General features: G+C 43.9%; 1 protein-coding gene across 3 annotated transcripts; it reads left to right on the forward strand.

Annotated features, from left to right (window-relative positions):
- Nucleotides 1-13,262: 13,262 nt before the first annotated feature.
- RAC1 (Rac family small GTPase 1) lies at nt 13,263-23,653 on the forward strand. Of its 3 annotated transcripts, XM_018067343.2 has the most exons (7): nt 13,263-13,540; nt 15,684-15,755; nt 17,076-17,193; nt 19,467-19,523; nt 21,028-21,090; nt 21,784-21,943; nt 22,115-23,653. In XM_018067343.2, exons 1-7 carry the CDS (start codon nt 13,473-13,475, stop codon nt 22,243-22,245), a joined length of 669 nt encoding a protein of 222 aa, XP_017922832.1. In that variant the 5' UTR covers nt 13,263-13,472; the 3' UTR covers nt 22,246-23,653. The 3 variants fall into 3 exon arrangements, with proteins under 3 accessions (XP_017922832.1, XP_008926264.2, XP_017922831.1); XM_008928016.3 differs by lacking the exon at nt 19,467-19,523 and having other exon boundaries at nt 13,333-13,540; XM_018067342.1 differs by lacking the exons at nt 13,263-13,540; nt 19,467-19,523 and adding an exon at nt 15,353-15,396.
- Nucleotides 23,654-23,745: the final 92 nt, after the last annotated feature.

The raw sequence follows: 23,745 nt of genomic DNA on the forward strand, positions 1-23,745 counted from the left end.
AAGTGCAAGCTGAAATCAGACCCACAACACTGGAAGTAACACTGGACCATGCACAGCTTCCCAAAGGAACTGGTCAGACTGGCTGCACCAGCAGGATCAGCTGTAGTGCAGTCAAAGGACAGGCTGATGTTGTTCCAAGAGAACTATTATGTGCCAACACTGATAACAAGCAAAGGCCCGTTTTTTCAGCTACCAAGGTTACTAAGCTGCAGGTACAACTTCTGACCACGTGGCTCGTTTTCAAGGTTCGGAGCGGTAGGACGAATCCCAAAAATAAAAATAAGAGATGTCACATTTTGGCCTCTTCCCATTTTAGCTTAACTTTTACAAGTCACAAACTGCAATCAGACTTGTCTCTGAGCACTCAGCCACTGGCCAGATGTCAAAACTTTCATTACAGCTGTTTACGAGGAGAAAGTGCCCAAGCCTTGGCTAGAACAGATGTTTGTTGTGACAGTCCACCACCTGCTTCTGTTGCCAGCTAAGCCTAAAGTAAAGCTTTCATTTCATCATAAAAACAACAAAACTTAAACCCTACAACAGGTCAAAGCCGGTTTAGGGAGTTCAACGTTTTGCAGAAACAGGGGAGATACAAATTAAATATTAATTGGTTTTTTTATATAAAGACATTGGTATTTAAAACTCTCTCTGCATTTTCCCTGCTGGACCTGTCCTGATTTAAAAAAAAACAAAAACTACCACCAAACCAAACAACAACCCAACAAACCGATGAAGGAAATTGTTTTCTTTGCTCCTTAAAATGTGCACATATTCACAATTTATTGCCTGTCTTTGAGTTAACTATGGCTCAGGAACACGAATAAACTTGAGAACGCGGAGAGCGAGCAGCACAGCGGGGCACTCGCACCTGGCCACGGGCAAGGGCGAGTCTCCTCCAGGGGCTGCATCCAAGCGACATTCCCGGGGGACACCGGGCAGGGCAACAGCCCCAGGCGGGCACGACGGGACCCGCCCCCCCCACGCCGTTCCCCGGCGGGAGCCGCAGCGGCCCTCGGCCCGGCCCGTAACCGCCGACACCCCCCGCGACCACCCCCTCGACCACTCCCGCCGACACCCCCGGCCCGGCCCGGCCCCCGCCGCCCCCGTCCCCCTTCACCTGCCGACCGCCCGCAAACCACTTGAGCAGTCAGTCGCGATAGACGCGTGACGATGTAGAGCGTAGGAAGTTGATGCGGAGCTTCCAGGCCAGGTCGAAGAAGATGAGGAGGGTCCTGGTGAGCCCCTTGCAGAAGACGCCGTAGGAGCGGGCGGCGGCCGACTGGGAGAGCCTGGCAGCGAGCCGCCATAAACCCCGCGGGCCCGCGGCCCGGCCGCCGCCGCCGCCTCCCGCCCGCGCGTTGCGCAACGGGCCCGGCAGGCCACGGGCTGCAGCAGCGCCCGGCCTCATGCCCGCCGCGCGTGCCGGCGGGACAGCGCGCGGGGCGGGGCCCGCGCTGAAGGGAGGGCGCGGGGACCGGTTGGAGCGGAGCGGGACCGGTGGTGGGGGCGGCAGCGCTTGTGTCCACCGCCTGCCCTCGGGGGAAACCGCCTCAGGGGAAACGCCCTCGGGGAAACACGCCCTCGTGTTCCACCCGCCGCCCTCGGGGGAAACCGCCTCGTGTTCCACCGCAGCCTCGGGGGAAACCGCCCCTCGTGTTCCGCCGCCCGCCCTCAGCGTTAGCCGCCCTCCTGTTTCCACCGCCCCCCCCCCACATCCTGCCGCCCGTATGTTCAACCGCCCACGTGTTCCAGTGCCCTCACGTCTCGCCCTCGTGTTCCACCGCCCCGCTCCTCGCCAAGGTTCTGCCTTCCGGTGTTGGAGCCGTGCTGGGAGCACATGGAAAATTCGCAGAATTACTACAAGGATCATCGATTGCAACAGGGCACCCCAAGAATTCCACCGTGTGCCTGAGAGCGTTGTCCACACGCTCCTTGAGCTCTGTCAGGTTTGGTGCTGTGACCACTGCCCTGGGGAGGCTGTACCAGCGCCCAACCACCCTCTGGGGAAAGAACCTTTTCCTAATATCCAACCTAATGTCCCTCCCCTCGGTTACCTTCATTCAAACCATTTCCCATTGAGCCATTCCCTGAGGGCATGATCCATGCAGGTGCTGCTCCAGCCTGCTCAGTGACACCTGCACGGGCTATCGGTGTCATAGAATGGTTTGGGTGGGAAGGGACCTTAAAGATCATCCGGTTCCACCCCCTGCCATGGGCAGGGACACCTTCCACTATCCCAGGTTGCTCCAAGCCCTGTCCAGCCTGGCCTTGGACACTGCCAGGGATGGGGCAGCCACAGCTTCTCTGGGCAACCTGTGCCAGGGCCTCCCCACCCACACAGGGAAGAATTTTTTCTTAATATCTAATCTAAACTTACCCTTTTTCAGTGTGAAATGTTGATAATGGTTTCTGGGTTTCGGTCTGGTTTTTTTTTGTAATTTTTGTTGTTTACACAGCTAGGTGATCAATTCTGTGAGCCAGCTACTGTCACAAGGAAATACTTCCTATGCTTTTCAAGCCGATACTTTTGTTACTTAGTGAATTTAAAATACACTGTTCAAGTCCGGGTTACACACAAGATTTACAAAACATTTTGCAAATGTTTCCTAGGAAGGTCTTTGAGATAAATTACCATCATGACACTTTGCAAGTAGGCAAAAATGCCCCAAAAGATGAACAGATGACCAATACCATTTATTAACATAGCCCTTTTTCCCCCCATAACTGCTTTTTACAGTTTTCATTCAATCAACTTCCAATAACTAAAATGAAACATAAAAATCAAGACCTTGATTTAAACACCTTATAAAATACTATTGTATTACCACAGAATCAAGCTGGTGCATAGAGAAAGAATAATTCCAGAACAGGACATTTAGCAGCTTTCCATGATTAAATTGGAATGCAATGTGATATACAAAGGTTAAATCAGGAAGCTGATTAACATTTACATATATCAGTAGAGCTCTGCCAGAGTCTCATTAGTTCTGGCTCTTGTTGCACACTGAAACAGATGTGACACAGTATCAATTTTCAAATCTTGATTAAAAGTAAATTAGTTTCCACGCTAAAATGGGCAATATAATTACTAAATTAGATTATAATAACAATTTAGCATCACTATTTATTTGGATCTACTTATTTAATTAAATAGTGAAATTGGTAAAACACTCTTTAGCTTTCCAACAAAGAAAGTAACAGATAATGCAATTGAACACCAATCGAAGAGATTCACCAGATTTTGTCACATCAAGATTTGGAAATTAGCTAATTATTTTGACAGTGAAACTAAACCTCAAAGGCATCCCATACTTCCTCTTTTGATTTCAGCTCTGTCATGGTGGTAAAATCATTTTCAGTTTAGCTAGAACACTGATTACTTTAATATGCAGAAGTTCAAAACTGTTGACATGCAGTTTGTGGCTGATGGCTGTAGAGATCCTTTTTCAGCACTTGAATGCCATCACCCCCTTTTTGCTTCCTAACCCTGACTTGTCTTTCTCTGTTGCATCACAGAACATCCTTATCTTTTCTAGTCTGTTCGTGTTTTAGTTCATTTTAACTAAAATTTCTTCTCAGGTATTCAAAGAAAAAAATGTTGTGAGTCAACATTACTGACTTGTTACATTTTCAAAATGTCCTTTTAAGCTTTCTCAATGTATATCCCTAATATTTAGAAGAAGTTCCTTGTAGGTTTATTCAAAAATTCCTCTATTTTCCTTCAGGGCTCTTAAGTGACCATATTTCCAAAAGAATTAAAATCCCAGCCCTTCATGTGCCCACCACACAGACCAATATTATCGAATTGCATTCCCCTGTTTAACTCCATCTGTGTGCCCTCTGCCTGGGGGAGACCCCTTTTGGGAAGGGACCTCTCTTTGCTCTGTGGTGTGACACAGAACAATCCTTGTGCTTGGGATCAGGTCTCCATGGCTCCCTGTAAGAACTAATAATGACACAGATAAACTGTGAACATAGAGTATTTAAATGAGTCAAAGTTTAGGGTTATTTATGCTTACAGTTCCTTTTTTATGGTGCCTTTTACATCCACTGCTATGTAGGCAAAAATCACATTAAATGATTGCAAAAGACTGAGTCCATAACAGAAACTTGAAAAGTCAAATATTTTAGACTGAACAGACTGAAAGTTGAGTCTAAAAAAAAAAAGAAACAAAAAAAAAACCAGATGGTTCACACAAACTCCTTCTTGTGAGTGGGTTTTTTAGGACTGAAAGGAAACTTGTCATCAGCTGTGGTGGCCCAGCTGCTGCCACCGTGCCTTCCTTCCCCAGCAGTGACCTGCCAGGGCCCTCTGCAATCACAGGCACCCCTCAGAGAGCTTATTGTCCCTGGTGACAGAAGCATTCAGTTAACTCTTCTGTTTTGTGATGATGTCCAGCCTAGAACCTTCTCTCTCCACAATTTTAGGAAATTACCAGCACAACACCCTGTGGATGTAACAACACAGTGGTGGCAAGTTACAGTCAGATACACAGAAGGCCACGACAACAGGGACATCTCTTGCAGAAGCTGCTGGGTTAGAACACAGTGTTGCACACAGCAACACAGGTATTTTTAATCAGTTTAACAAAGGCAGGATCTAACATTAAATCAGAATACCCTGCTGCCACAAATCAGCAGAAATATCAGTCACCCAACTGCATCTCTTGGTAAAACTAAAAGAAGGTGACTGAGCTATGTCACCGTTAGCCTTGATTGTTTTACAAACAGAACAAGTTTGTGATTTGTATATTTAGGAAATAAATCATATTTTGGGAAGTCGTCCTCTTTACAGAAATGGTTATTTAGCAGTTTATCAGCATAAAATCATTGGGGAAAAAATGTGTAAGTTTTCATCCAACTTGTATATTCTATTTATGATAAAATAAGATACTTTGGTTTTATTTATGATATCTATTCCTCTCATAGAAGTTCTTGGGCTTATGTAATAGTTGAACCTTTATCATTTTTCTTGATATTTTAAGGCTCGTTTCTGTGAAATGCTTGATATCAAGATAGGTAGAAGTTGGGGGGAACTTGCAGCTTACACATCTGTGTACTTCAGCACTGCCTCACCTCAGGGCATGATATGCTGCCTACAGTTATAAAAGGCTTATTTCCATATTTCTGCTGAGGGAGTTACAGTGATAAAAAAATTGAAGTGACAAAGAGAAGTCTCAGGTCCTTGTTTATAAATATATAATGTTGTCTCTGTTCCAAAAAGCTCACAGCCATATACAGGGATTACTGTATGTACTCCCACTGCCTTCAACAACAGATCTCACTGTATTAAGTACTGTCTGTTACTGCTTGCTAAACCTGAGGGTAGACATCAGTGAATGCAAAGCCTTATGTGGGTTTTATAACTGAAAATCTTGACAGAAGAGATATTTATTAGAAGCTACCTAAAGAAAATAGAGCACTTGTTTCTGTTGAATACTTACACCATCTAAATCATCTATGTGAGTATCACATGAATGGGATGCATTTGTTTTACGATGCTTTATTATTAATGTAAAGATTTACATACTACGATTTTATTTTCATGCTCTTTTAATCTGATGCAGCAAATGCTGACATTTAAAAGTTGTGGTTCCTTTTTTTTATTGCTGGCTTTGGTTCCTCTAGAGCAGACTGACTGCTATATTTGAACAGTGTACATATCACATGCAAGTACAGGCTTTTTTCAACACTCAGGAAACTAATCATGCCAAAAAATGTCTGCCTGGAATATCTAGAAATTACAGGCTATTACTTGTGGATTAGAATGTTCTCTAACATCAATTTTGTGTCACAGTATCCCCCCAGCTTCAGTGAAGATACTCCAAATTTCCTCCACAGCAATAGTGTCTCTTTCCTAATTAGAAATCTGTGCTCTGTTAGCTTGATGAAGAGATGTCAACTAAAGAATTCAAAAATCATTAAGCAGAAGACTTGGAATCTCAGGCAACTGTTGGTTGGTACTGCTAGTTGATAGCTACTGCCCAAACAGCTTGGATATGTACTCCTGAGCTGAATTAAAAGTGGGGGGGCAGAGGAGCTCAGTGAGTGACAGGCCACAAAGGCAGAAAACACCACAGATGGAATTAGAGCCCAGGAAGGAATTTTGGATGCCTAGTGCTGTCTAGTATTAGATTCCTTTCTACCAACTACTATGTCCCTAATACTACATCATTAAACACCCAACTTTTGTCACCAACTCAAATTAGGATCAAGACTTAAGTACAATTTTTAAATACAATTATTTCAGCTAATTTAAGATGAAAAAAACATCTGGAGAAAGTTTTTCTCCAGTAAAATAAGTCTCTCCTTAGGTGAGGTTTTGGGTGTGGGTTGGAGGTTTTTTGTTGTTGCTGATTTTAATAGAAATTATCAAAAGAGAGAAGAGTGCAATATACTGAAAACCTTACTCTGCTCTCTGGCACTTTGTGACACACCTTTGCTTCATGTGAAGTTGACTTTACATGTCTGAGCCCTGGTTTCCAGGAACTGAATTCCAAACACAGCTTTTCCCCCTGAAACAGTTTTCTGTTCTTGTTAAGGACAGACAATTACCTTTGTCCTCGATATTGTACACGCTGTGTCCTGGAGGCAGCTGAGCAGAACCTGTGTCATCCAGGAGCAAGGGAACACACCCAGGAATTACTGGCAGGTGCTCTGCTTGTTCCCCAGTACAGTGTGTGTATATTGGTCCTTCTCTGCTTCTCTGTGGCTTCATTAATGAGCTGACACGTTACAGAACACAGTAACAATTTGGGATGAAAGATAATATAAAAGTGCAAATAATTATTGTCTCTGTAGTGCTGATAGTTTGTGTCATGGTGAGTAGAACTTTCCAGTATTGCATCAGCGTGATTACCCTGCCACTCCCCAGCCACAAAGGAGAATAATCCTCTGGCAGAGCCTGCACTCACAATACACACAGACAGTATCCAAAACAATCTTAAATAATGATTCCTTCTCAATGTCTGAGAAAAAGGCTTTCAACAACAACTGTAATGGTGAGAGAAGACAAGGTGGTAGAGTGTGGAACAATATTAGGGCTGATTTAAGCCTGAACTTTATGATTCATGATTTTATCATAATTATGGAACGATTTATATTTGGTTATTGCTACTGCCATTCATTATGTTCTTTTGTCCTACTCCTCTGCGTGGTGCATTTTTAACTATTCCATGTACAGCCCAGCACTGCAGTCATATCTATCAAACTGATCATTTTTCTAAGTTGCCTGTTATTCATTTCTCCCTCCTTTGCCCTGTGTTTCATCCTGTTCTCTAAGTTCCTTTTCTTTTGTCAAACTAATGTTTCAAAATGTTCCTTGTGTTGCTCTCTCCTCATCCTCAGGGAAAAAACCATACCTGCAAAGTGTTGAGCATTTGTAGCACCATGTAAGTTATTTGTTTCTCTTTAAAAACAGACACACTACATAATAGGTAAACAAAAAACCACGCAAGAATAAAATGCAACTGAAATATAGTAATGTTCAATAATAGAATAATAAACACATCATATATTTTAAGGAGCATCTGCCAGGGCAAATAAGGAAAGTTACTGTAAGAGAGATATCAACTAGGATTTCAAATGCAAAAGGCTGAACCATTCCAAAAGGCCCGTTTTATCATATTTGAGGAAATAAAGATTTACAAACGTGTGGAGAAAATTTGTCTAAATCTGTTACCAGATCATCATCTATCCAAATTGTAATATTGTTTTAGATTACTAACAGAAAATATTTATCCAGGTATTTCTCTATTATATACCAAAAGCAGTATGAAATTGTCAATTTAAAACATATTTACAGCGTGCTCTGTGTTTTAACTTAATTATTTTTTTGACAATGCAAAACCATTGATCCCAAAACAATAGGATGGAGGAGCACTGAAGAGAACATACATAAAAATATACTGCTTCTCTCATGACAGGATCATAAAAGCAATTTGTGCTATTGTGTTTTGTTGACTGCAGCCTTCAGCCTTGTCTTTGTATGGTATTTTGTAATCATATTGTAAATGCTGCTGTACTTCTTTCTCATAGAAAAAGCTCTAATCATCCATCTGTTATACACTAGATCAAAAAGAACCAGTGGAGGAAGAGGCAGGTGGTGGAAAAATCAGAAGCAGTTTTACATGTCCCTCAAATGTTCCCATGTTGTGGGGCTCCCCAGGACCATGACATCAGTCAGACACTCCTCATGCTGCTCTGTTCCTGTGCAGTATCTCACAGGCCCCAAGAGCTGTTTCAGCAGCCAAGAACAGCAGGAGCACTGTGGTCCTGCCCACAGCTCTCTTCTGCAGCTCCAGGCTGAGAACAGTTGCCAGGTCATTGGCAGCGGCAGAGTCTTGGCTTTAAGGATATTCAGCTTAAATGACAAGTCATTTCAGCTTCCATCTGTGTGAGGGAACATGGACATACAAGTGTTGCAAAAATAGCCTTTGGGTTCACAGTGACAGTCATGATGTTTTCCTCACTGGTGGGAAATACCTGAGAATTATCTCTGCTCAGCAAAAGAGGAATGGAAGACAGTAAATATTGTGGAATGTTCTGTCCACTGACGTGGTTGCACTGTGTGGTATCAAAATAAATTACAAATGTTCTGAAATTAATAGGAGATCCAATCCCTGGAAAACCACTCCTGATGGTACACTATATTGATTCAGTGAATTCATCATTACTTTGCAGGAGCAGTGTGTCCAGGGTCCCTTTCCCCACACTTCCTTCCAGGAACAGATGGCAATGCAAACAAAGGGAACAGTGCTCATGTGCATCAGTCCAACCAGGAGCTTCTCCACCAAGCAGAACTATTGCAGGTACTAACTGTAGAAATTAAAACACTCTTGGGATCATTGGACCTGCTCTACTTGACTTTTACTTCAGTATTTCCTGAAAATAACTAGTTTGCTTGCAGCAAAAATGAAACCCAAGGCTCTGTGAGGCCTGACAATCATTTGGCTGTCCCATCTTGTAAAGACTGATCTAACCTCCAACTTGCCAGCAGAGTTAATTGTCACAGCACATCGGGAGAAGATCCTACAATGAAGAGAAATGTTCTGGCTCTGCACTGTGGTGTTGCACTGAGAGCAATGGTCCCATGGCAGGTGCCTTGGCTGGGGAAAATGGGCAAACATGGGAACAGTGTGGTCACTGGAGTTACAGGTGCTCGCTGCATCTGTGGGGTAAACACAACTGCACATCAACGCACTTCGAGGGATGCCAAGGATGAGACTGGGGCATGGGGGGTGCCAGGAGTGAAAGACGGAACACAGGGTGGTGTCAAAGGCACCTTTGTGTTTGAGAGAGGTTTGTCAGACACGACAGGGCTGGTGTGGGGCGAAGGCCGGCCCCGTGCCCCTGAGCGGAGCCGGACTGGCCGCAGCGCTCCCTGGGCCCGAGCCCCGCCGCCTGCAGGGTCTAGCCGACACCCCGCTCGCACGCCGCGAGCACATTGCCGAGCACACAGCAAGGGACGGCCGGCCCGCCTCCGCGCTGCGGCCACGCACAGCCCCCTCGCCCTTCCCGCCAGCCGGCCAGGCGGGGCCGCGGCGTCCCGCGCGCCCGGCCGGATGTGAGCGCGGCGGCCGCTTTCCTGCGCCCGCGCCGCCCTCTCCTCCCCGCCCTTGGGTGGTGCCGCAGCCTCGTCCCGCTTCGCAGCTCAGCGGAGGCGCCGGCGCTCCCGCCAGCAGCCGCATGCAGGCCATCAAGTGTGTGTGGTGGCGACGGCGTGAGTCGGGGAGCCAGGGCCGGCGCGGGACGGGGTCGGGCCCGGGGCAGGAGCGGCCCCCGGGCCCCGGCGCGGGGTGTGGCGAGCCCGCGCGGGCCGAGGCCGGCCCGCGGAACGGGCTGCCGGGCCGGGGCCGCGGGCCGGGTGGGCCGGGACGGTGTTGGGGGCCGGGCGCGGTGTGGGGGTGTGGTGGGTGTCGCGCCGCGCTTCCGCCGTGCCGAGGGCGGGGAGGAGCGGGCGCGGCGGCCCGCGGAGCGGAGCCCGGGTGTCCCGGGTGTCCCCCGGGGTGTCCCCGGGGGTTGTCCCACTGGTTTCCCACAGTTCCCCACGGGTCCCCGCGCTGCGCCCGCCGGGCCGGACCGTTCCCGGCGGAGCGGAGGGTGCGCGGGGCTGTCCCTGGAGCTGCCGCTCTTCCTGTAGTCACCGAAGTAATCCAAGGGTATTAAACCCCCCCCAACAAACTATGTTTTTAATGACATGTGAAATTTAATGCTGGTTTGAAACGTCTTTTTTGAAAGTAAGAAACTTATTAGGCTTTAGAGCTTCATTTTTTACATCCGACTCTCGCAGTAAAACTGAGTGGAATGGGCTGAGCCCTGAGCAGATCGTAAATGCCTGTGGGCAGAGGCTGCTTTTGTGGCTGCAAACATCTGGTCTTGTAAGGCTCCTGTCTAAAGGAGGCTGATAAGGCACCCGAAATACAAATAATTATATACTTGTCTGTAAAGAGCTGTTACAACTACAGCATCTAACATGGTGCTACTTATAAGTGAAACAAGTTGGGGAGGCTTTTTAGAATCGAGTTAGCTCCTAAATTTAGCTGTTGAATTTCAGTGTGGGGAGTGCTGGAATTGAGGTGAGGAGAGAGTTTGTGTGTTTGCTGTTTCTGTGTTTTCCCCACGATGCTGTTCCCAAAAACTCGGAGGGATTCCTTCTCTTACTGGATGTCAGAGCTCAGGGGAACATCACAGGCCAGTTGGAAAACAAGACTTGTCTTATGCAGTTTGAGAGACATTTTTTCCCTTAGGAGAAACAAAAATCCCAGTGTAGGCTGAGCATAATTGGTATCACAGCAAACTTCTGTAGATGACAGAAGAGTGAAATGTAATTAAATGGTCTTGATACTGTGATCTGTAATTTCACGTGGTGGCTTAATCTTCAAGTTATTTTGTGGAGGGGTTTTGTTGATTGGTTTTTAATTATGTAGCAAAGTATGGTTGAAAGATAAATTTACTGTGTGACAAACTTGTTTTGACTTGCTAGGTAAGATTTTGAGCAATATGAACAAAAAAGTGGTACCTTGATAAATGAAGAATTTTCATGGTAATGTAATTCTTTGGTGACAGATAGGATAACTATGGATTGCTCTTCTGGTTATATTGATTTTAAAGCAAACAAATTTGCTTTTCTGTATATAATTTTTTTTTTAGTTCAACTGAACTCTGTATTTACAATGCCATAAATGAACGTGATGCATTGTATTTGGGTGGGGAAAAACGTTCAGTCTACTTCCTCCACTAGATTTGAGAACTCAAAAAAACTGTATAGTGTTCAGTAATTCATTCAACATAACAGTTCTTTTGGTCATCTGGTTTGTAAACCATCCCACTTCCTAACATGTTTGTTATTTTTTGTCTTGGAAATGAAAGTGGTGTAATTCTACTTGAGTTCTGTACATATTTGTGAACAAAATACAGTAGTTTAATTTGTTTTCCTTCCTCCTTAGTTAGAAACAAATCTCTCTTTTAAGTTTCCGTTCAGGTATTGCTCATTTTTGGCAGCTCTGTATCGTCCTCCGTTCAGTGTTTTTAAAAATACTTAACTATTTGTGTGTCTTTGTTCTGTTGCTGCTTCAAGAGCTCCAGCATTACAGGTATTCTAGGAAACGTGTCGTGTTTGGCTTAGATAAGGCCAAAGCTTTGGTGTTCCTGTGAAACAATGCAAGTTAAAGATTTGCTTATGTAATATAAAACTTGGGCATTGTTTTGTGTCCCCTCCGTAAAGATCTGCTGGGAACAAAATAACCAGAGCTCTAGAAGTACCTGTGATTAATTTTTAATTTGTTAATGAGTAGGCTGTTTCTCATATGTAGCTCATGGTTGTTCTTGGAGTTTTGGCTGGTATGTGTTTAGACAACTGACTTGGCTAGAAGAGCGTGCCATGTGTGCTGGTTGGGCTGTCCCATTTTCCCCTTGGTTTTTTTCTCTTCGCTCTGAGGATTGTTTGGGGGAAAATGAATGGCAACTGTTGCTTTGAGCTCTGTGCTAGAGAGCAGCAGGAATGTGCAGGACAGATGAGGAGCAGCCGCTTGAGGAACTGCAGGAATTGCTGGTGATTGACACTTGAGAAAAAGCATTTGTTGAAGTTATTTTTAGCAGCCTTTGTTTTCACTCTAAAAAGGCAGCTGTTGAGTGGTATGAAATCTCCAGTCATGGTGTGTAATGTTAGGAGAGTTCTGTCTTTTGGAGAAATCACCAATTACTGGATGCCATGGAAGTGGTCACACTTCATGCTCTTTTGTAGGCATTTTTTAATTGTAGAAATACTGCAAGAGCAGTGATTTAGGAGTCCCTCTTTGGAATTCTGCTTAATCTGAGGCCGTGTGTACTAAAGCCGTGCTGTATTTGATTTGATGGCTTGTGAGGGGGGTGCAGGGTAATTCGTGTGAGATGCTGGACACTTCAGGTTCCTCCCGAGCCATCTGTAGAGAGCACAGTGACTTGAAATTTAGTGACTTGTGTTACTGAACTTTTTAGAGTTTTTAAAAGAAGTAGTAGCATTTTAAGTCCTGAAGAGCATATTTGGGAGAGGGTGTGTCCGAGTGAGTGGTGTGTCAGAGAGGGTGTGTCCTAGTGCTTATCTGGCAGAGCCGCGTGTAGCTAAACCTACTGTAGCAAAAATCCTGAACTCTTGATCTGAGGGTGGTACTGGAGAAATCTCAGCTGCTGTTCAGTGGTGGAGTGAAGAGCTGAGCTGTTGTGCATCCTGTTTGCCAGACACGTAGTTCATGTGGGGCAGAGAAAGGAAGAAATGGCACAATCAAAGCTTTTTATGAAGGCTGCCTCCTGTTTGCAGATAAAACATGGCTCCAAGCAGCTCTAACACAGTGGGGAAATTTCATAGAATTTGTTGTTGTATATAAGACCAGGAAAGAGAAGATATGTTTTGTTTTCAGGAATTAATACATATGTGGTTATATGAGTGCATTGATTCCTGGTTGCAACCCAGAACCATAAAGAGACTCAGTGCAGTCCTTTGTTAAGGTAGTTTTGTTAAGCATTTGAAGCTGGATTTCTGTAGGCCACGTTTTTAATGACAGTCAAATGTTGCTGGTTTCATTTATGTAATAGTGGGTGGACAGAGCCGTGATTAAATAGTTGCTAGAAATCTTATGACTAATCTTGGTGTTATTTTAGTTTCTTAGTCTCAGCCTTCATGTGCAAGGATTTAGATTTTGCCAAACATTTTGAATTCTCTTTAGGGGAGTTGCTTTAATACAGAAGTTAGAAGTCTAAAAAAGTTGATAAAGCACTTAGAGGATGTACTTTATAAAGGTAGGCATTAGTGTTTATTTTTAAGACTGGTGACCATAACGATCTGATTCGTGGGGCAGTGAGCCAAAAGGCAAGGAAGGCAGGAAACCTGGATGGAGCAAGTCTGAAACAGGGTTGTTGGACGTGTTTTTTCTTGTTTAAACGACTCTGGCTGATTGGTGCTGCAGAAACACACTACAGGCACTTCTGAGCTTGGAATGGAATCTCTCACCACCTTCCTGGCTGCTGTGATTAGCCAGAGCACACTCACCAGTTCCAGTGCAAGGTGAGCAAAGGAGCCTGGGTGCAGAGAAAAGTTCTCGATCCGCTACTGAAAATGCTGAGTTCAACATGAATTTGGTAGAAGCTAAAATTACCTGTAATGAACTTACTGGAAAATGAAGCATCAGACCAAACAGGTTCTAGAAGTGTGAGAACATGTTGTTTCTGCAGCTCGAGAAATTTCCCAGAGCAGTTGGCTCTTGCTCCTCTCGGGATCTTGAAGGTTTTCCCAGTTGTCCTTCCTGAGCTGACCCAGAGTAGCCGCCTGGATTGTGATGTGAGAGCAGTTCAGCAGTGCATCCAAACTGGTCTAACTCATCAGCAGGCAGCTAAAATAGCAAGTTGTCCTTATGGAGGAGGAATAACTTTCCTTCGCTCCCTGTTCTGGCTTGTTGCAGTCAGTGAGTGCTGGTGCAGGAGCTGAGATGGGATCTCCTCTCTTGACAGCTGTTAAATAGGTATCTGTGGGGTGAGCTGCTCCTCCATTCTTTCCCACAGAAGTCTTTAAAGGGTAAATCCATCTTCTGCTTTTGAGCACAAGTGTATCTCAAGGCTTTTGCTACAGGGAAATGTTCAGAGATTCTACTTAACGAGAACAGAATTTTATGTTGTTATTATAGCTTGGTAAGAGTGCATGCTGAAAGGAAAAAAAGGCTCAGACTGTGTGAGGAGGTGAAAAACAGGGTGGAAAGCTGCATGGTATGATCAGAAAGAGTTGCAGCAGATGGGGTGTTATGGTAGGTATTGGCTCAGAAACATAGAACAAATTACAATTAAAAATGGGCTGTAAGACAAAATCCCAGCTAATTTTGCACAATGAAGCAACTCTTCCATAGCTCAGGTATTTAAGGTGATGTTGTCAGATGCTGCTCTCAAATACTTTCTTGGGCTAATGCAGCCTGGACCTGCTTAAAGTTCAACTGAGAGACCTGGTACAGACTGAGCTGTGACAATGGTTGTGACAAAGCTCAAATTTACCTGTGACAGACTTAGTTCAGGAGGCTCCTGAGTCAAAGCTAATGCTACTGGCGAGATCACGGTGTAGGTGCAGTTGGGTTTCAGAGTTACTGCTGACTTTGAGCAAATCGCTGTGGTGATAAAACATCTGCAAGACAATGGAGTTTCCTTGCACGGAGCTCAGTCTGTTGGGGAGGAGGGATTGGGCTGCAGGGCTCTGGTGGTATCCTTGGAGGAACCAGTTGCATGCTCACCCCTGGAATCTCTCACACTGCTAAAGGATTATGCAAGTGGGAAGCCTGCAAGGGAACCAGCCTGCAGTGTCAGAAACAGTCTTTGCAGAGTCTGTTTTAAAAAATTTCAAGTTTTCCAACACTTTAATTGAAACTGTAACAAAAACTCAGAAGTGTCATTAATCTGATGTTTGACTCCAGGTAAGATGTGGAGAAGGAAGGACCTGGCTGCCAGAGTTTTGAAAGGAACCTGGAATGGAACCTTGTCCTGCCCCCATTTGAGGCTGTTGAGAATTAGATTAGTAGGGAAAGGTTTGGTGTTCCAAGTTTTCCAATAGTGGAATGTGATTTATCTATAAATCAGTTCATGAAATGTTTGAATAGTTGGTGAATGCACGTGGGGAGCCTTTGCAATAGCAATAAATAATGTGGGGGTCATCACTTGTATTTGTTCCTTAAATACTCAAAAGTAATGATGTGTTGAGAAGTTATACTTTCCATGCTTTCTTTAATTTTACTTTTGTGCAAGTATGCCATTTTCTGGAAAATATAACAGTTTTGGAATTATGTAAAGGGTATCTGGAAATACTTCTCTTTTTTTTTTTTAATTTCAGGGAGTTGGAGTAAGGCATGAGAATTACATGAGTTATCACTCAGGTGACCAGCAGATGTTAGTAGTCTTATTAATGCTTGTGTTTGGTTTTTTGTGTTTAAAATTTACAAAATTTATGACTTCACAGAATGGATGTTTATATTAGGTGTGTTTTCATTGCCAGTTATCTTCAGGCTGCAGTCTGTCAGCTGGTTTCCTGCCCAGTAACTGCTGACACTCCTCAGTGACACTCCCTGGGAGACAGGTCCTGAGGTGACTGGGTGTAATTAGTCTTCTTCCTGTAAAAGGAATATGATTTCTTGTTATGTGAATGTGTTTTACATGTGAACTTTCTGTTTTTGCAGTGCTGTAGGTAAAACATGCCTGCTCATCAGCTACACAACCAATGCATTTCCTGGAGAGTATATACCCACTGTGTAAGTACTTATCAGATAACTCATTTCTGTCAACTTCTCTGTGCCTACTGCCATTCCAGATTCCTTATTTGAATTATTGGAATTGACTGCAAGTGCCCCTCAGTTCCATCTGAAATGTTTAGCTGAGTATCCAGATGTGCCTAGAGAGAAGCACTTTGGGCTTTTACTGCTTAGCACAGTCACAGCAGTGCTCCTTCATGGTCCCTCAGTGTTGGCTCCCTCTGCCCTGGCTGAACAGGGACTAATACTTGCTAACATTTTATCAGATGTTGTTCTCTTTTAAAATAGTGTTTCTGTCATTAATGTCATTCATTATAAGCAGTCCCAAGGCTGAACAGCTTGTAAAACATCAAGTCATAGTCAGGAATAGTTGGCTTGCATGGCTGGAGATTTTTTGTTTGTTTGTTCTCTCCCCTTTTTGTGCTGCTGCCAATGCTGTGCTAAGCCAGTCCCAGCTCTGGAGCTCCTCAGGCGAGACAGTGGGGACTCATTTATTTTGGTGCTTCCCGTTTTCTTTCGGAATTAGTGCAGTTCTCTTTCCAAGGGCCTGCTGGGGGGAGGTGTCTTATACATGAGCAACTTCTTTGCCCTTTTCAGATGTCTTTATATTTTGATGAATTTTTCAGATAACCAAATACATTCTAAGGAGATGTACAGATGAGTTTTGTTACCTGGGTGAGGCCTCGTTGCCTTAGTTACTCGTGTTTCTTTTCTTTGGTCTTAAATTCAGATTTTTGCATTACAGTGTCTTGTGTTCCCAGTGAAAGTGGTTGAGCCTTAACGAGTCATTAAAACCTTTGCACTCACACTATTGATGAGATGATAACAATGCCTCTACTGGCCCCTGGTTATTGGCTTTGACACTTCATTGGAGGGGTTTTTGATTAGCAGGATTGATAAGCTTTTCTCTTACCTGCTCCTGTCATTAAGGATTCCTTGGTTGCTGCTCATGTATCTTCTATTCTAAATCTTACAACATGAGACAGATTAACTTGCTGAATGTCCCACTAAGGCTGGAAAGTGCTTGCTAAGTACATCCCCTGCTTTCCTCTGCTCACTATGATTAACTCTCCCCTTGGAAGAGCCATGACAAAGATGACTTCTGCTCAGCCTGGACCAAGTCTGTTGTGCGTATTTTTTTATTCCATTACCCAATACCAGCCTCATTATTTAAAGAACAGCTTTACTGTCTCTGGGGAGCAGAAGGATGCAATAAAAGTTTCTTCCCTAGTTTTCCCAGTTAGGGCTCTGTGAGGAAAAAGTCCTTGGGTGCCTTACTGTACTGCCAACTAATGCAGCCAACTCTCTGTTTGTTTTTAGTTTTGACAACTACTCTGCCAATGTAATGGTTGATGGCAAACCAGTCAATCTGGGTTTATGGGACACAGCTGGTCAAGAGGACTATGACAGACTACGTCCACTCTCCTACCCACAAACAGTAAGGATGCCCTGAGAAACCTCAGGGAGTCTCAACAGCTTTGTCTGACATAAAGCATTTCTCTTTTTGAACAACGGGCCAGCATTGTCACACCCAGAGTTGTATTTCTTAGTGACTTGTTGCAAGCTCCTTTCCTTCATCTTGCTGTAGCTGTAATTTATGATCTTTGATGTGTGTACAGCTCTACAAAAGCTAAAATTTGCATGGTTGTGTGTTTGTGTGCACTGGTACTTGTTGGCATTTGTGTAGTTGCAGCCTCAGAATCGGCCAGAATGCTTGATTTAAAAGGAAAAAGAAAAAAACCATCCCAAAACAAATGCAAAAACCTCTTGGTGAATAGTCCCATCAGCCAGGCCATTGATTTCAAGGTTAGCATGCCTGCCAAAAGCAGGGTTTGTTTTTGTTTTTAGGCGCGTTTTGGCTGCAACCTGACACTGTCACTGCTAAGCACTTGATATTGTTCAGCCTCTGAAGATGTTCTACATGTGAAAGAGGCAGCACTGAATGAAGAGATTATTGGTATTGACAGAGGCCCAGCGTTCCAACGCACTTGAGCCCGTGGCTATTTTATTACTTACTGTAATTTGTGCTGTAACATCGATACAGATGTGCTTCTGTCTTCCCTGTTTGCAGCTGGTTAAGCCCTGCCTGCATCCTGCATCTTTCCATGTTTGAGGAAAACACTGAAGTGATCTGTTCTCTTCTTTCCAGTGCAACCTGAGTTACAGTTAATCTTTGTAGAGGCTGGTTTTCTAATCTCTTTAAAGCAGTGGCTTTTACCGGGTGGAGCTGTGCTACAAGTAAAGAAAGGGTAATTTGCAGGGTTTTCTTGACATTGATTACTGTTGTTGTTGTTAACTGTCAGATATATGTTCAGTGGTAATAATGTAAAATGCAACATTGTTCCACTTACCTGCAGCATAACTGCTCTCTTGAGTAATGTGAATCTTATTTAAGGAACTCTGGTGCTATTTTTAGTAAACTGTCTTAATTCACAATTTTCCTTAATTCACTGCTCACTGACTCTTACAGTTTTTAGGCTTTCCCCTCAGTAACAATATCCATGTTGAATATGAACTTGCCAGTTGTGGGCAACTAAAGTTGAAATGCAGAAATACCTGTCTCTCTTGGGAAGAGAGACAATGGAAAGCTGGTTTTCTCTAATCCTTAGATATTTATAGGATACTTAAAGCCTCATCTTCGCTTAAATTTTTCTAAATAAAAATATTTAAAAAAAAATATCTGAGGGAAGAGAAAGGCTTGTGAAACATACTTAATAGTGTGAGAATGTCGAGTTGTGAGGGAGTACACTGTGCCTCCCCTGTGACAAAGGGACAGAATGCACGTGCCTGTCTGCAGCCTGCTGAGGTGACCGTGGCTTTCTGGTGGACTGCCAAAGAATTCCATGTCCATCTGAGCATCTGGTGGAAAAAAATGTCTTCTGTACAAGCAGGTATAACTGTTAAGTACAGGTCTGAAGTACTTTCAGTTATTTGGATTGCTTTACAGCAGAAAATGAACCAGGGTGGTAAGTCTTGAACTTCTTGTGAAGCAATCTGCAGATTTTAGCCTCGTGCAGTGTGAGATTCATCACCCCCAGGGAACTGCCAAACAGCACAGAGGAAGAGAACAGTGGTGCTGATGAAGCCTGACCTTTTTTTAGGATCTGTGTTCAGCCTCCCTCTTCCTTCACTGTGCTATTTAAAACTCACCCCCTGCTTGTTCTTTGTCCCCCCTTTCCCTGTATGTGCACCTGAACTGTGTCCTGGGCAGGGTGAAAGCAGCAGGTGGTGGTTACTGGGGCAGTGTGTGTGTTGGGATCAGCCACCCAGCAGCACCAGCTGGGAACTTCACAGGGAGGTCTTGGCATTAATCTGCATCTTTTCCCCTTACTCATATTTTTATTCCTTGAAATATACAGGAATTTAATACCTTCTCCCGAATTTATTCCAAATCTGCTCGTGTTTCCAAGTACTCGGGGAAGGAAATTGGGACAGAATAGGTTAACTTTGCTTGCTCAGGGGGACCAAAGCAAAAAGCAGTTGTTAGTAGGATGCTTTCCAGGGGAGGTTTGCTCTGGCAGGTCCCCCTGCTGGTTTCTGGGAAGGCTGTGCCTGTCCTGGGTGCAGGGAGTTGGTTGTGCTGAGTTACAGGGCAGCGTCTCTCTTAAGAAGAAAATCCACCTTGAGAATATCTGTGAGCACAAGTTGCTGACTGAGAACGTTTTCCCTTAAATCCATTTGAGGAGTAACTTTATCTCCTACTGTTATTAGGTTGGAGGAACCAATGGTAAGAATATATCTTCCAGTCTGACAGATGAACCTATTGCCGTATGTAAAACTTTAAATAAACCTCAGTTCCAAGTTCTGTCATCTTGTCTTGCTTATGATAGTGATAAATTGGCCCCTATTTTTTGAACAACTACTTTTCTTGGAACTATCAGATTCCTAGATCTGAGAACTCTGTTATCAAATTTCTTTATATGGTTAAGATAAAATATTTTCTTACAAATAAACAGCTTTTCCTACTTAAGATTGGTAGTGTGCAAGACACCTGGGATCTTCCAGTAATTCCTGGTGGTTACACCACACCTTTTGATCTCTGGAGCTAGTAAAGGAGAGAGTCTGCGTGATGTGCAGCACTGGAGTCACCACAAACCTGCAAAATTGGAAAACAGAAGTAGTGGCCATAGTATCACATTATTTGATGTTGTTTCTTTCTTCTTCTGGGACGCTGCTACGGAAACTTGTTGGGGTGATGCATGAACAACTGGGTTGCAAGTGCTTAGCAGTGCAGATGGCAGCTGCTGACCTAACAAATGCCTTGAAATGCAGCACAATCAACTAACCCTGCAATGCCTGATTCTGTAACACGGGTGGGACCGGAGTGAGGTCGGATGCAGAGGTAGGTTGGGGAAAGTCGGGTTTGTTTGAGAGACACTTGTTGAGTTTTGGGTCACAGAGCAAGACTAATCTTCATCAGCACAGAGACACGAATCTGGGGATTGTTCTAAGCGCTTGTAGGCTGTAGTGTGTCAGCAGTGAAGCTCCTTGTTTTCTGAAGTGTGTCCTGCAGTTATATAAACATGCTCTGAAATGTTTTTACCTGCTCACTCTTAGAATCTTTTGCCTTCACTTGAAAAGCAACATGTGCAAGATCCCAAAAAAACACCTGTTTTTCTTTTTGCTATCTCTTTATTTAGAAAGAAAAGGAGGGATCTTTGAGATGTTTTTAATGCCCTTCTTAATCCTAATTTAGTTATAGAGAAACTGAAATCTTTTTTATACTGAGATTCAGCAGAAGTGAAGTTTTACAAGAGGTCCTGAAGAAGTTTTACAAGATTCTTCTGATTTGGGCATGGAAGTAATAATTGTAGAAATTCTCATGTGATCCCCCCCCCATTCCATAGTGTACCCTTGGCCTTTGCAAGTTGAGGACTTTAGAGTTGTATATTAATAGTTCACACTTTGCAACATCCAGTGCTGATGAGCTCCCTGTCTATGAAGAAGAAATGACATTTAGAGGAAAAAAACCCCGTGCAAGGCAGTGATATTGTGTTCTAGTTGCTGGCTACTGCAATAGCTGATTATAAATTTGACTGCAATCTATTTGTTGTTTGTTTTCCCCCCTCTTTGGGGCTGCCTGTAGCTGCCTGGGAGTGGATTTCCCACTGGGAAAGCTACCTCTGATTGTCACATGGGCTGTATCGCTGACCTTGCCTTTGCAAGTGTGATAGAGCTGACAGTGTGACAGAGGTACTGGTGACATTGGCCTGTTCAGCAGAGTTTACAATCATGTCTCTGTGGGGCTGACTGCTCTCAACTTGTTTTGTAGGATGTCTTCTTAATCTGCTTTTCCCTCGTGAGCCCGGCTTCCTTTGAAAATGTCCGTGCTAAGGTAAGGATGAGCTGGGACTGCTTTATGTCTGAATGTTCATTCTGTTCACTTTACAGCAGTGGTGGGAAAACATTAGGTGCTTTTTTTTTGAATTGTTGACAGGCACTGTGAAATGTATTTTGAAAAGGCAGAAATGTATTTGCCTCCCCTGTGAGTCATGGAAATTCAGGGCACATGAAACACTCCAAGTATGAGTTGTTCCTTTATGCGTTGATGGGGTAACAGTAATCTAAGAGTGTTCAGATCACAAACAGCACCTTTCCTTTTAGTACAGTTAAAAAGTTTAAGAACAAATGCCTGTAAAAATTAGGTTGATAGCACTTGTTCTTTCCATCAGCATCATTCCAGCACATGCTCTGTGACTGTTGCAGTATTTCATGTCCTTGGACAGCTCAGCTGCACAGCACATGGAGGGGTCTCCATGGGCGAGGGCAGTGCAGGTCAGGGTTCTTCCGGTGTGTGAGGAAAATGCAGCCCTTAATGGGGCACATTTTTAAAACATACAGAAGTCGCTGTTGGCTTCATTACCAACGATGTGCAGCTCGTTGTGTGCCCTGTTCTGATCCTGCCCTGATGGATCCTGGTGCTCCCCTTCACTGACTGACCCAGGAAGGACTGTGAGCCTTCCCGGGGTGACAGTCGAGGGCCTCTGTGGAAATCTGCCCCCACACGAGACACTGTTTCTTTTTCCAGTGGTATCCTGAGGTGAGGCACCATTGTCCCAACACCCCCATCATTCTCGTGGGCACCAAACTCGACCTCCGGGATGACAAGGACACCATTGAGAAGCTGAAGGAGAAGAAGCTGACTCCCATCACCTACCCACAGGGCCTTGCCATGGCCAAAGAGATCGGTATGAGCCTCTGGGGTGGTGTTTGACTGCAGCTGCATTTTGTTTGTAGAAGAAGCTGTACCTTAATTAAATTAAATTAAATTTAATTAAGGCTTTGGTGTGGGGTCAGCTGGGAGTGGTGCTGCTGGGGTCCTGGAAAACTGCTTTGTAACTGCATTTCTGCTTCCCCAGGCGCAGTGAAATACCTGGAATGCTCAGCACTCACGCAGAGAGGCCTCAAGACAGTGTTTGATGAAGCCATTCGAGCAGTGCTGTGCCCCCCTCCTGTAAAGAAGAGGAAGAGAAAATGTCTGCTGCTGTAAACATCACCCTCCCCCACCCCATCAATCCTGTGCTTTGCTCAAACAATGGAGCATTCACATGCCAAGTTTTTCTGTTATAAATTAGTTCTCTACCATAAATTCATGAACCAGTTGACAATTTCATGGTTTCATTTGTTTAAAGTATGATCGTTACCTTGCATTCTTCTAAGAGCAAACTCCTGAAAAGACACACCTATGTGAAGCCTTATTTTTAAAATCCTCTTCTTGCTCAATTAAGTGTTGCCAAACTTATCTGCTGAACTAAGTTGCTTTGTTGTGCTACGAACACTAAGCACTAAACTGTTTTTTAAAGATTCTTCTTGAAAATGACTCTAATTTCTGGTAGGAAATGCGAAATCTTTCTAGTTTTTCACAGTAAGTACCGGGAATGAGCAGAACACTGAGCTCTGACGTGTTTTGTTATTCAATGTTTTCTCAGTGCAGCCACTGCCTGTGGTGGGTGTTGAACCCCAACCCCTGGCAGTGACTGACACCCCCGAGTCACAGTGTAAATGCTTTATCATTGGTAAGGGCTTGGTTGCAATCTAGTTCTTGCTGCTGTGATTTAAAAAAATAAATAACTATTCTTACTGAAGTGTATCTAGTCCTTTTGACAGCATTGTGTTGTGATGGGTAAATGGAATATTGGGTTGGATCAGACAATAGTGCCAGACAGTATTTGACACTGTACAGATGACTTACACTACACTGCCAGGGTAGCTCAGCCACCATTTTCCCAGAGGTGCAGTAGTGGAGAGAGGTTGGTGTTCATAGGTAAATTCCTTTGAATTTCAAGTAGGGCATTCATGTAGGTTCAATTCTGGACCAGTCATTCCCACTTTTATGTAGTAAATGCTTTTCTTGTAGAATCTCTTCTTACTGAGCAATATAACTTGTATTTTAAAAACCTTTCTGATGATAGAAATTTGCTTTCTTTTTCTTTTATAGAGTAGAACGTTCAAGCATATCCTTATTTTCCCATTATTTCTGACCCAGTAAGTTATGCTTTCTGAGCTTTTAGTCTTATTAACTAGGTGTAAAAATCATGTGAAGCAGCTTTAGACATTTTAGTAATTTTTATATTTTAAACCTCTTGTAAACGACAAACCTTCTCGAGTGTCACTATTTGCAAGATCCCCCCCAGTGTAACCTGACTAATGCAGACAAGTGTTCTCTGTCACTCCATGTGCAGCATAGATTGTAACGGTAACGGGTCTGTGAGGTTCTGTAATTAGTGCTAATGTTCTGTACCTTCTAAACTGGCAGGAATATGATGTTGAACTACACCCTTTCAACCACTAAACCAAAATTTAAAAGTTGCAAAATTGTGAAGTTTTTACATTGATCTTTTGCTAATGCAATTAGCAGAATGTTTTGCATGTAAGAATTAATAAATCCTTGAATCACACTTGTGGTGATGTTTGAGTTTCTGAGCACGTGTCTCATTCCTGTGCCACTCTGCACCCACATCCTTGTCCCCTGCCCCAAGCAGGGCCGTGT

This window comes from Manacus vitellinus, unplaced genomic scaffold (genome assembly GCF_001715985.3).
Source record: "Manacus vitellinus isolate BGI_N305 unplaced genomic scaffold, ASM171598v3 scaffold_12_pilon, whole genome shotgun sequence".
NCBI lineage: Eukaryota > Metazoa > Chordata > Aves > Passeriformes > Pipridae > Manacus > Manacus vitellinus.